This window comes from Solea solea, chromosome 16 (genome assembly GCF_958295425.1).
Source record: "Solea solea chromosome 16, fSolSol10.1, whole genome shotgun sequence".
In the NCBI taxonomy this organism is placed as follows: Eukaryota; Metazoa; Chordata; class Actinopteri; order Pleuronectiformes; family Soleidae; genus Solea; species Solea solea.
In genome coordinates, this window is record NC_081149.1 from 22,896,956 (window position 1) to 22,910,920 (window position 13,965).

Consider the following 13,965-nt stretch of genomic DNA (forward strand, 5'->3'; position numbering starts at 1 on the left):
TGTTGCCGTGGCTTCATTAAATCAGGCTCCCCTCTTCTTCTTCATCTTCTTCTTCTCTCAGCTTCACACCTGCAGCATCTGCCTCGCCTCTATCTTTCTACTGAGCTTTCTGTTCCACCACAGGCTTCTTCTCCTGCTCGAATATGTGCAGTCTCAGGAATCGCGAGCAAAAAAAAAACAGCATTCATGTTGTTAAATTTTGTAATCCGGTCACGTAGGTTTCATCTATTTTTGTCTCGGGGTGTCTTTTCATTCAGCTCTTTATTTTATGACATTAGCAGACGAGAGCATCATCGCTGTCGCAGTAAAAATGATGACACACGTATTTGATACGTAACCATAACCAAATAATTGTTTTATTATGGTATTAGATAATTGAATTGTATAACTGGATGAGATTCTCTCCCGGAGACTGCTGCAGTCATATTAAACTGCAGGATGAAATAAAAATTGCATGATTTGGGCTCCAGAGCCAAACTTAAAATCCTGTCTTTGTCGCCCCCTGCTGACGCCGTATTAAAAATAAACAAATTAGATAACAGCAGAAGATTTACAACATTTCAGGGAATTGAATATAAATTGTCAAACTGTCTTTACGAAGCATAAAAGGTGGATGCGTGTATCTGATAAACTGACGTGTTGAGTTCTTCCCCTGCAGCTGAGAGAATTAAGGCTGTTATTCTGTGTTTGGACGGGTTTTATAAGGACAGACGAGTTAGAGTAGACACACCCTCACCCTCTGCTTCTGTCTGTGAAAAACCTGCCAAGTGCACGTCTCCATTTCTCACTGCCAGAATTTGTCAACACTTATCCGTCAAACCTGACCCCACCCTCATTCTGTGACACATTGTTATCAGCAGCATCTCATGGAGACAAATAGGAACAATGTGACCTTTGCTTCATTTAGTGGAGATTCTAATAAACTGGTACATTTCGATCCTTGAGTGTTTAAAAGCATAATTCAGAGAGTTTCTATTATTCATTGAAAGAATTACTAGTTTAGGTCAGAATCAGTGGCAGCTTTCAAAAGACTTTCCTTCCTTTTCTGACTTCTACAATTAAATCCAATTTGTCCTCATGAGTAAACCGGACCGCTCTTTCCTCGGGTAATAATCGACTTCACCAACACGGATGTGAATGTGTCAAATGTATTTTATTTTTAATATGAAAACACAAGAGAGAGTAAATCAGCTCGGAACAGACAACAGTAATGAGAAGTTCAAACTGCACGGCATGAACACAGACAAACAGTGAATGTCAATCACATGAAATACAGTGTGTTTCCTACAGGAAAGTCGAATCAAACATGATGTGATGCAGTTTCTGAGGTGAACAAGCTCAGTCTTTGACACCTCACACACTGTCTGGGGCTGTAATAGGCAAATATCAGCTGTGGGAAACTTGTCCAGTAAAATCTAATTACTAAGCTCATCCATCATGATGTTCTGACAGCCTGAAGCTGCTGTCTGCGAGGATATTATGCAAACAGATTCCATTGTGCTGTGTGCTTTAAGTTGTCACAGTGTAAGACTGTTTTTTTTACATTCTACTCCTCACTGATTAAGTAGCAGTCGAGATTAAGCCGTTGTTTTTGATAGCAGGTTAAGAGACGACGGCCGCCTACAGACATTTAATCGCGGTATAGTCACAAATATGAGGTCACAGCAACAACACACAGACTGTTTTTACATTTAGAAGTCCATGTGAGAAGTGCTGCAGCGCAGCGGAGTCCTCAGTTGACTTTGGACATGAGCTGTTCTGTGAAAAGCCTCTTGAGCTGAGCCACTTCCTCACTGAGAGACGTGAGCTGGGACTTGAGGTGTGTGTTCTCATGCTGATACTGAAACTCTTGCTGTCCCGGTGCGGGGCGAGGCTGGAGGCTGTAGCCGGTGGCTGAGGCGTTGTTGTACTGAGGAGACTGTCTCCCTTTTCTGCCCTCGGCCCCTTCCAGCTGCTGGAGCCATGAGCCTTGGGCGCATTGTCTTGCTCCCATTTCCCCCAAACCCTGTCCTTTGACGGTCTCTCTGGGGACGTCTTGTCCCGCTGTGGACAGCGTGGGGCTGCGTCTGGCCCCGAGACTGTCCCCTGCCACGTCGAACCCGTCGCCACTTCCCGATGTCTTGAAACGCAGCTTGTGAGGCAGGGTTCTCATCACATCGGCTTGGTCCGGCTTTGCTCCGGCGAGTCCTGCTGTGTGGTGGACATCAGCCGGGGAGTGATGGAGGTCGTAGCCCAGGTCCTCTGCTCTTTGCGGGGATAATTTCCCATGCTCGCTCAGCCGGTCTTCAAAGAAGACGGGGCTGCCCACGCTGGACCCGCCTGGTGTGGAGAATCCAGAGTCCTCTGACATGGGACCGGTGTCTCTGGAGACTCGGGTCAGCTGGCCTGTCTGGTTGTTGTTGGGGTAAGAGGCCGAGGAGCTGGGGAGGCCTACATCCCCACTGTGGAGATGATAGTGTGGAGTCAAGTTTTGAGCGTTGTGCTGAGAAGCGGCAGTGAGAGGCAAGATGGGAGCGTTGGACGGGTCTTTGACCAGTCCGAAACGGAACTTCAGGGCGAGGAGCTCCGCCCTGAGGCGAGCGTTCTCCTCGAGCAGAGCCAGAACCCGACTCTCCAGGACCATGTCATTCATGCGGCGCTTTTCTCGCGAGCGCTTCGCCGCCTCGTTGTTCTTTCTCCTCTTGTCCCAGTAGCCATCGTCCTTTTTGTCTTGAGGTATGAACTCGCGCTTGCGTCGGACGCTGGAAGAAGGACTCTCTTTGCGTTTGATGGCAGTTGTGCGACCGAGGAGGGAACAAGCCAGCAAGCTGCCGGAGGTCATGATGCACACGGCCTCGTCTGTGAAGGACCGCGACCCGGCTCGTCCTCTTGCACCTCCACCTGGACTCACTGCACGGGGAGGTTCCAGCGTCTGGAGCACGGCCGCTTCCTGCTGGGACTCCTCCTCCTCAAACATCACAACGTCAGAGGTGGTCCTCACTGTGTGTGGTGCTGACTGCTCAATGCAGGATTCCTGGTGGGCAAAGATGCAGCAACAGTGCCACCTAGTGATCAAAGGGAAGGAATCAAAGGGGAGAGGATGGATTTTAGTGGTTACGCAAGAGCTATTACAACACTATTATGTAACACCATTACATCTCTCCGGTGAAACGCAGAGCATTGCTTAACTCGAATATGGGACAGTGTGTGCACGAATGCAATCCTCATCAGCCAAACAAGGCTCCGCAGCTGCTCGTTACATACAAACCTCTGTGATAATGTGACTTTAACCTGCTCAGATCTGAACCTACATTTGTGTTTAGTTTAGTTTGAGACCTCATCATCAAACATTCACAGCTTTGACCACTGTTTGGTCTGTATAATAAACATAAATGACTAAATAACTAAATAAAAACACACGTTTCATCAGCTCTGACACTTAAACCCTTTAGGAACATGTTGACCTGACCTCCAATCCACATCACTAATTTTAGACTCACGCGCATCAGTCTGACATACATTCACCGGGTCTAGAGTTGCAGCTCCACGCTCGGTGTGACCTATATTTATATAATTTATACAAACTGGAAACTTAGTGTATGAACACGAGGGAACGATGAATCGAATGAATTGATGCCTTTGATACCTTTGAACAGACCATCATCTCAAACTATATTCAAGGAGTTTAAAGTCAATTTAAATTATATAACTTAATAATATAACTTATAACTTTGAGAATGTTAATGTGTTTTTTTTAAACAAACAACAAAAAAACAAACAAACATTCCCTGTTGTTTTTATTAATTAGCACAATAATAATACGATGTCCGTCGTTTCAAAGAGAATAATAGAAAGCATCGTTACCTGTGAAGACTGATGACTTCTGTCCGCGTGTTTAAATGTAGTTTGAATTCTCTCTCTCGCTCTGTGTGTGTGTGTGTGTGGGTCTCTTCTTCTGTGGTGTTGGTCTCCGCGCCCTCACTTCATATCAGTGCGTCAGTGTGTCGCACCTCCTCTCTGCTCCACTTGGAATGCTGCACCTCCTATTTGTAACGTCGAGTTCAGGCCGGGACGGAGTCTATCCTCGTATGAACCAACAGCGCGCTCTTCCTCTCTCTCTCTGTATGTGTGTGTGTGTGTGTTTGTGAAAGCGCCTCCTTCTGTGACTCACCCCCCCCCCCCCCCCCCCCAGTACCCCCCCACCCACCCCCGCCCGCTCCTATCGGCTTTCACAACATCGCCGTTCATCATCATCATCATCACCAACATCATCTGACCTCACTCGCCCCGCCCCCTCTGACAGCATAATCCTGCCATAACAATTAGATAATGTTGCGCCTCTTGTTTCTCCGCAGCGCTTTAACAGGCAGCTGCTGTGACTCAGCCGTGTTTTTATTAGAAATACAAGTTTTGTGTTCATGATGTGAAACACACAAGTTTGCCAGGAGAAGATTCACAACTTTTGAACCTTTTTGGACCTTCATTTGAATGCAGTGATCAGTGATCAGCCTCAGATTCATACATCAGCTTTGAAACTTCATGACTCAATTCAGGTTCTTTTGTGGACATGTATGCTTATAGGTAACTGTACGCCCTACACACACACACACACACCATATAATTCCAGAACGTTACATTAAACAACATTCATTCTCCAGGAAACCCGTAACCCTTACCTTAACCATTACAACTAAATGCCTAACCCTTACCCTTAAAGCAGTATCCTTAATCCTCAAAAAGCCCATTAAAGTTGTGTGTGGAGCAGCCAAAATGTCCTCAAAATGTCCTCACAAGGTCAAAATGTCATCACAAAGATTAGTTTGACAGTTAGTCCACACACACACACACACACACACACACACACATTAACTGCAATAATCACACCACGTGATTTTAACAAATCAAAGGTGTTGCATTTTTTATATAGTTAGTTTAGTTGAATAATGATGTTGTAATAAAAAACAAAACACATATATATATATATATATATATATATACAGTATATAGTTGTACATCCAATGTTAAAAGAAAACGTATGTGGAAAAGCTAAATTGGAACAGGAAGAACAGGCTGTTTGGTGTCTCAGCAAAGATGAGTTTATTAAATAAAAGTGATGTTTATGTGAGGTTGGTGTGGATTTTTGTTATTGGAATTTTATTACAAGTTTTACAGGGAGGAACCAAAGGTATTATAAAGCCTTAATATTCTGTTGTAAGACACAGTAAAACGATTTGTCGGAAATGCACTGTACTGTTGTTCATAATAACAGAAAATGATTTATTTTTATTTTTAGTTTCATAATGCTTGTTTTGTCATTTCTGTATCACAATGCAGTGCCACAATGTATGAGCTTTATTTATTTTAGCGTCTTCATTGTGCTAATGAAGTATTTACGTTAATAAACTACTAAAGTAAGGGATCATTTGACAGGGGGCAGTGACAATGTTGAGAAAGCATGAGGTGAACAAACGGGAGGAACTGGAATGGAGGTTCCATTACAGGTTCATCTTGTTACGAACTGTATGTCACAAGCAGGGTTAAGACCTTTTTCAGGAAATTACAAAACATCCCATTTACACACCTCACCTTTTCTCTATAAAGCCAGATTCCAAAGAAACATTTCAACCCTATACTGCACAGTTAATATGAACACTTATCTTTAAGGCAAAGTAGAGACTACTATCTGGAATTCTGCTACACACCCGACAAACATGATGCAATGTGCCACATTTCTATGCATTTATGAATCGTCTAATTCAGTTTAAACACAAAACCACACGTCTAAAAACCAGATTTAAACAGCACTTCTGTGGCTTGCGGATGTCAGCAGTCCTCGCCTGTATCAGTTGTATCCAGAGTTGCATTACACAACATCTGACTCATTGTTACCCTCAGTGTGTGTGTGTGTCCTGTTCAGACCTGGCGTTTAAATGTGTCTCCTGTGACCTCCTCCGCCTCGTCGTTCAAATACACGCTGACATTAGCACTATTTGCAAGAACAAAATGATCTTTTTAACGTATTTGACTGTACACACGTGTCTGCTGCATATCCAGCTTATAAAAAAAAGTCTTCTATTTTCCTCTCTGAAGCCAACCTGGAAGCAACAATATATTAAATGCGAACCAGAATTCTAAACAAAATGAGATTAGCCAACTTCTCACTTGATTGATAACATCAGTAAATCATTTCCTGTCGAGTTCTAGTCACAGTTGCTAGTTTCAGGTCTTCGTCAGTAGATCCTGATGTCGATTTTGTAAACTATGTTCCTGTTTTGATAAAAATAACTTGAGAAATCATGGCACATGAGTGTGATTGACAGCTGGTATTGCCCATGTAGGCGCCGGGTTGCAGGTGAAATCAAAAAAAGCTCTAAAGATCGATCATGTGGCAGTTGCTTGAATAAGTTTTTATTTAAGCTTTTCTTCATTTCTTTGCTCTGCATAACAAAGAAATCATTAAAAGTGAATCATTTTGTAAAATAATCATTAGTTGCAGCTCTACATGCTTTCTGCCTTTCAGCAAAGCCCTGTGAGTCTTCATTGTGTCTGTTCAATGTTAGTTGAGTTTTACAGAAAGTAAGCGGGGGATTAATCGGATTGTCTGGCATTATTACGTTTGATACACTTGTCAGTCGGCTTGGCTCGTCTGAATGGAAACGGTCCATGCAGCGGTTTCACTTGCTTCCAGTCGTTATGGTGGATTAGTGGTTAGCACCGGTTGTGGGCAACACTGTTGCCTCACTGCAAGAATGAGCTGTGTTTGATTGAGCTACCTGGCTGCTGTCATATTTACTGCACTAACACAGGAGCAGTATTGATCTTTTCTGCACAAGAAAACACACAAAAGATAAATGAACACCAACAAAGAAGGGATGAACAATTGATTGCGATCAAATCAAAATTGCAATTTGAAACAATGTAAATAGCAAATCATAAGGCTGCAATTTAAGTGTTTTGTTTTTGCCTCTTCTATCATCTTTTGAAATAACATTTAACTCATACAATTTTTTGTGGCATATTTATTTATTCATAGTCACTGTTTGACTAGAAAACAGTTTTTGCAAATCAAATTGCAATTGGAATAAATTCTGTCATAAATTTGCAATTAGATATTTTTCACAGAAAGCCCACAGGACTTATTTTAAGCCTCTAAATATAAAATCTCAAATATTATACAGAAAGTCTGTCCAGAGTACACGTGATTCTTTTTTAAATAAAAAAAACACCATGATAATAAGATTAAACTTGAGTCATTTCCAAAAAACTCTTGATATGTGAAAATGTTCCGATAAACATTCACTGTATTTTTCTTTGTTTGAAAAGGTTAAAAGCCTCTTGGAAATATTCACCAATCATGAGTGAAATCACATTGTAAAAGCCCATTTCATAATAATAGACCTTTGAAATCACACATGCGATTTCTGTGGTCACATATATGATGTGCTCAAAAGAGGAAAACAGTGCCGTGTGAGTCTGGCTCGTGCCTTTGTACTGTGCACAATAATAGAGCGATGCTTATCTGATCCCCGGAGCAGCGCGCATATGATAGAAGCTTAGCGACGTCACTGAGCTGCACCACATTTATTGTAACTCTCTCTTTGTGCAGCCGCAACTTCACGCTGTCCACGAAAGCTGCTCAAAGTGCTTTAAATGACGTGTCGTTCGGGCTTAATTACCTCCTTGTTTCTGCGAAATGGATCACTGGCAATGTCACAAACACAAACACACCCTGCTGTGGTGCACTGATGTTGTTTTTAGGGCAATAATGTGCCGTGAAAGGCCAAGCCTGTGCCTGTAGACACACTCTGACATGACTGATGGGGAAATTACATTAGAAGTGAGTTGTCTTTGTAACCCAGTGGAGTGTGTTGTGCTGTCAAAGTGCCAAACGCTCTCTTTGTATAAAGAAAATAGCACTGAGTGAAAGCATGAATAATACTGAAACTGAAAGCTGCACTGTGTAACCTTTGGGGATTTGTATTAGTGTCCTCTGCACCTATGTGTTGTTGTAATAGTTCTGTTTGGTCTTTGTGAACAGAAACTATCAGATCTGACTGAGGGAGCATTTGTGTGTATACAGCAGGATCTCTGGGGCGGGTGGGGACAGAAGAACTCACTTTCCGTGGACACTTCTTTGTGTTTTCAGTCATGCTCCAACCTGCTTTCATCTCACTTTACTAGTGCAACGTACTTCTGCCCCCATGTGTCCTGACATAAAACAAATCACTTTGTTTTTTTTATTTTATATAAGATAAACTGCCCTGATCTGCCCTGATCTGCCCTTCCCGCGCTGTGCTTGGATGTTGCTGGGCGATATGAGATGGAAGCATAATGAGAAACACGGAGAGAATCGTACAGAGGTGTTAGGCTTAATCAGCGTCGTGTGAACTCTTGACTGCAGTGTAAACCAGGGGTGTCAAACTTAGAAAATACAAAATACAAATATGCTCAAACAAAAAAGGAGTGATGGTTTCATTAATATTATTATTATCTACTTCTCTGCTGGTTCTAAGGCAGGCAGCCACTTTTCATTGAAATCATTTACGACTTCTGAGGCAGTGGGAGGATGTAAAGTAAGCCAGGAATATATTAGTGCTGTCAAAATGAACACATTCATCACTGTGATTCATTTTCGGGGCTGTTTCTAGCTTAGTGGGGGACCTGTGTGAGACGCTGTTTGTGTGTTTGCCAAACTATGATGGAGAGATTTCTAACGTTTATTTTAGATGATCCACAAAGATGTCGCAATCTGTTACACTTCACGAGCAAAACTGGCTGCAGTCGGTCATGATAACTGAAGCAAGTTAAACCGATTTAAAGAAAAAAAAAAAGATAATAAAAGGAAAATAACCATCCTGTTTACTTCTGAAAGTACGAACACAACTCGACTTCTCACATCCCAAAACAATATAATAAAGAAGCAAAGTGGGCCAAGCATAAGATCAACAGGAAATAAATAAGGTTATTACTTAGAGTAAAAAACTATCTGTTATCTGTTTAACAAGTGTTTGTTGCAACTGGTTTCTTAAACATTCATTCATAACCAAAGAACAGTCTGCTAATTATCTGACATTTTATTGTGATATAATTGATTTATAATCCTTTTTTTGCTGTTTCATTTCAAATCATAATATAGCAATATTCATTATATAGCAGCAGCAGCAGCATTTTGTTTACTTCCTGTAGCGGCTGACCTCTGACCATGAACGCCACCACACTATTGAAAGAGGAAAGAGCCGTGATGAGTCTCCACACCCACTCTGGCTAAAGATAAATGTGGACAATGATGCAGCTCAAGTCTACGATAAATGAGCGCTGGAGTGGGAGAAATCGTTCAGGAAACTGCAGTCATTTACGCTGAGAAGTGTCTTTTGTGCGTTCTTTTAATGAAGTCTCTCAAGTTTGGCCTCGAGAGAGAATCATCACAAGAGAGTATCTATGTTTAAAGATGTTATTTAACATTAAAGATGTTTAATTTGTCTTCATTTGACATTAATTACAATGTTACAATTGTTGCATATGTAAAAAAGAGTTCAATGAGTTGCTGTTTATTTCCGTAATAGGCGATTTCCACATGTCAGTTTGATTTATGCAACAGGAAGTGAGTTTCATCACACACCAGTTCAACTTTTGAAATGTGTGTGTGTGTGTGTGTGTGTGTGTGTGTGTGTTACACATCGACTTGAGAAAGTGGCTTTGGAAATAAGCAAAGAATAGATTTCAAAAAAGGAGACAAACAACAAAGGTCAAATGACTTCCATCCTTGTTTGGAAAGACAGGACACAAATCCAAATCAGTGATTCTTTCATGGTATAATAATGCATTCACACTTTCCTCACAGTGATGTTACAAAGCATGAGCACCAGTGAGGATCAACACGAGTTCAACCAGTTCAAGTTGAATTCTTGAAATTCTATCGCAGGCTCTTATGGAACGGCTCACCTTGCAGCCTTGACCTGCAGTGAAAATAGGGCAGAAAAACCCTTTAAGCCCCGGAGCATGTGCTCCACACTGCACAAACATCTCATGTCTCAAGGCAGTGTGAGTTTCAGTCACACCGGAAGCTTAAAAGCTGTCAACAACACCAACACTGAGAAAACTATTTATATAAATCAAGTGAGAAGTTGGCCATTTAAAGTAATACCAGCCTGTTGCAATTCATATTTTATACTTCTATTAGAGTTAATATTTTGATCCATGCCACATCAGTTTATCACCACAATCATCAATATCTGTCAGGGAAACTCAGACTTATATGCGTATAATTAGAAGTAAATCATTAAAGCTTTTGCAGCAAATCTCCATCACCATTGTGTAATATCAGAGGTAATAGATCTCTGGGTTTGGACGATTTATTTGAAATTCATGACTGATATTAAAAGCCTGGCTGTAAACACAGCTGTTTCTATCGCAAATATTTAAAGTCTCTCTCAGAATCATATTTCACAGTATCGTTTTATCATCGCGGCTTCTTTCATCGTTCATCAGCTCCTGGGTGAATTATATGTGCAGCAGCAGCAGCAGCAGCAGCAGCAGCAGCAGTGAGCAGCAGGATGGATATAAATAATGATGAGAATGTTTACACCAGGTGACCACGTCTGATAAAGAAAAACGAGTCCGGCACAAATGTGTTAGCCAGAGTTGACGGGGGCAAAGGTGCGTTACGTAAATGTTCTCTGTGGGGAAGGAGAAGCTGCGGCTGAGCTTAAAATACACTCTGAAGTCGACGACCACAAGGGAAGTCCAGAGAGGAGGACAGGGGTGGGAGGAGGCCGTCACTCTGCTGACACACTTAGCTGCTGCCTGAGGAAGGTGACGCGGGCGGCCATGCATTGCCTTCAGCTTAATGTCACCTGTCGGAACGACAGAGCTTCCTCTGATGCCTTATTTTGTTGACTTTTTCTCTATATTTGTTCCTCTGAGCTTCAGTTGTAGTTGTGCAGTTTCATCGATTAGATGAAAAGTCCCTGGTGTAGTGACACAGTGTGCGGCCTCATTACACCTGTCACGTAAAGTTATCTAATGTAATAAGTGATGTTGTGGAAGAACAGACGAGCTGTTGTGGTGTTTTAATACGTCTTTTTATCCATGTTTACCACGTTAAAAAACATTAAGATCTGCTGATCTTTTGAGTTCCATCTCACGCTGCTCTTGTTAGATGTTTTATTTGACTGACAAACATCAGAAGCTTTTTAATAATGTTTTCTTTCCTCTCGTTAGAGTCGAATGAGAAGACGCCATGTTCCCGTCTGTGTCACTTTGCCAGATATTCAACAACAGACAGAACAGAAGAGGAATAACTCACCTGGCTCTGTCTTAAGGTAACATGAAAACACACAAAGTTGTAGTGCAGGGATAGTCAATTATGATTTAAGGAGGTCTGGATAGAGAAAACTTTCCTCCACGGATCCACAGCACCATCATGTTTAAGATGCATTATCATTTAGTTATACATTACAATTAATTCATAATGAAGTCAGTGTATCCATATCTGCACTGTGTGAAGTCAAGGACGCTCTAATTCAATGCCATTTAAACAATGTTTATTTTTTGAACTGCCAAATTTAGTGGGTAACATTTATAAAATAATTTTTTTTTGCTTAGTTTCATAGCACGTCCACCGTCTCAGAGCAGATGAGACACAGCAGTTCCGAGCTTCCTAAAGGAAGAATGAACATGAACGCCTCGGTCCATTCTGGATTAAAAGCCTGTTTTGTTTTTTTTACGTCAACCTTACGTGGTTTGGAACAAGCCATGGTACACTGACTCACACTTTCGCCGCTTTTCGCTCTCTCGTCTTCTCGATCCTTTGTAATTCGCTCTCCCTGTCACTACCTGCTGTTTTTGCGTAATGAAGGCACTGTGCCTGTGATTGGCTGACTTACTGGCCAATCAGAGACATGCCGCATGTCCCTTTCACTGATGAGCGTGTAGAAACGCTAGAAACACTGTCAGAAAAGTGTCCAAACTAATTTAAACTCAATGACATGTCGGTTCTGGCTCCGCCTATTACTAACCCCTTGTGTAGTGTGTGAGAATTAAAACAAACCTTCCTTTGTCGACCTCCATAAAGCGAGACACTTATGTAAAATGATGTAAAAGCCTTATTCTAAGACTATAGCCAAACTATTTTTTCTTTTTTTACACTTACGTAAACATATTCATGTAAAAATATATACAACCTCTGACAATAAACCCTGCTAAATGTTACACAATGGACATTTAACATTAGCAAATAGCACACGTTAGAGAAGAGAATAATAATAAAACACACCCTTATCTGTACTTTATTAGATGAATTACTGTATTGTCATTGTAAGGATATAAAACAAAATTCAGAATGCGATATTTGTAAATTAAATAAGTAAAAATCTTTCAATTTCAGTGTCGATGTATGCATTTGAGAGAGCTAATTAAGATAAATAACAATATATTGCACAATAACACTGTGGTCAGCACATGGAGGTGCTGTATCGTCTCATGTTGGGAGGTTTTTAAAGTTCATTGCTCAGTGTGATTACGGCTCGGGGGGAACAAACTGTTCAGGAATGGCGTGGTGCGTGTTTTAATGGATCTGTGTCTCTTGCCAGAGGGCTAACCGTTCATAAAGGGCGACGGGCCGGATGAGAAAGAGACTTTGACGATGTTACGTGACTCCTGCAGCCAGCGAGAGGTGAAGATGTCGTTCAGATGAGATGTTACAGGTTAACAATGTAACCTGTAGTTTTTGTATTTTGTGTGCGGATGACTTGTCTCAGCTGTTCTACCACTGACCTTGAATTGAAGTGAATTGATAGGTTAATGAGCTGGTGGTATAGCTTCATGTGTTCGTATGGATGCTAAGTCTTTTATTCTATCTTGTTGATGCTCCCTTTACTTCCACATGTTTACATTTTGGCTGGTGACAAAGACAAATGCAGCTAAAGAGAAAGTCCTGTCATGAATCACCACAGCTGCAGCTCCAGCAGCCTCCATCTAATGCCCATACACATGAAAGATGTATTGCAGTATCTATAAATAGGCGATGACTCAGATTGTTTGACTTGGGGGGCGGGGGGGATTGTTTTATAACAAGCTGTGCGTGTGTCTGTGCACATGTGTTTTTTTCAAGATTGGCTTCTTGATCGATCGTTGATCGGCCGATCCTCGCCTGTTTGACCTCCGTCGGCTCCAAACTCTACCAGCAGCCATGTGACGCTGCTTTTTCTTTTCATTTAACCTCCATCAAATAGTGTCAACACAGAAGCCACCAGCTGCTCTGTAATCAGACAGAATTTCAGCATCATTTGAGCTCTGGCTTGCGACACATCCAGGGAAAACATTTGGAAAGGAACTCAGACTGACTGTGAAGCAGAAGCCAAGAAGCCTTAGACCTGCTTCCCTACTCATGCTTCTATTCTTGGGATCTGAAAATGTCGTCACGCTGTTTCCACAGCAACCACTTTTGATGATTTTGGCGTGGTTGGGTGGGTGGGGTAGCTTATGAAATGCTCATAAAGCAAATGGCATATATTAGAGGGGACTTGTCTCTGGAGAGTGTGAGAGGATGAGAGGAATCAACAGGAACGTTTAAAAAGGAATGACATGGATATAAAGTCGTATGTCTTCTCAGATCTGTCATAGTAACTGACACCAGTGAGTCAGAGGAGGATGGAGACAGACTCCTTGTGACATAGTCATTCTCCTGTTTACCCAGAATTCAGAGCAGTCATGATCCGATTAGTCCCATCTCCTCTCAACATGACAGCCCCAGGTGGCTTTTCTCTGTGTGGACTGTCTTATGTCCCCACTGTGTCTCCGAGGGTTTTCCCTGAGTACTCGGGTTAGGTTAAAGCTGCAGTGCGCACATTCATTGTCGTCGATGTTATTATTGTGTCATTTGTATGCTGTGTTTTCAGATTTGCATTTGAAAATGGGCTCTGCCAAGCAAAACTATCAGACCTCACCATGTACATAAATGTGAATGCCATCTTCAGTTTGACCTTT

The 13,965-nt window shown here is 41.8% G+C and overlaps 1 protein-coding gene across 2 annotated transcripts; it reads right to left on the reverse strand.

Annotated features, from left to right (window-relative positions):
- Positions 1 to 1,134: 1,134 nt before the first annotated feature.
- Positions 1,135 to 4,104, reverse strand: nfil3-6 (nuclear factor, interleukin 3 regulated, member 6). 2 transcript variants are annotated; one of them, XM_058653636.1, is made up of 2 exons: positions 3,844 to 4,104; positions 1,135 to 3,044 (listed from the first exon to the last, which is right to left on the reverse strand). In XM_058653636.1, exon 2 carries the CDS (start codon positions 2,954 to 2,956, stop codon positions 1,733 to 1,735), a length of 1,224 nt encoding a protein of 407 aa, XP_058509619.1. In that variant the 5' UTR covers positions 2,957 to 3,044; positions 3,844 to 4,104; the 3' UTR covers positions 1,135 to 1,732. The 2 variants fall into 2 exon arrangements, with proteins under 2 accessions (XP_058509619.1, XP_058509621.1); XM_058653638.1 differs by lacking the exon at positions 3,844 to 4,104 and adding an exon at positions 3,480 to 3,611.
- Between the last annotated feature and the right edge of the window lie 9,861 nt (positions 4,105 to 13,965).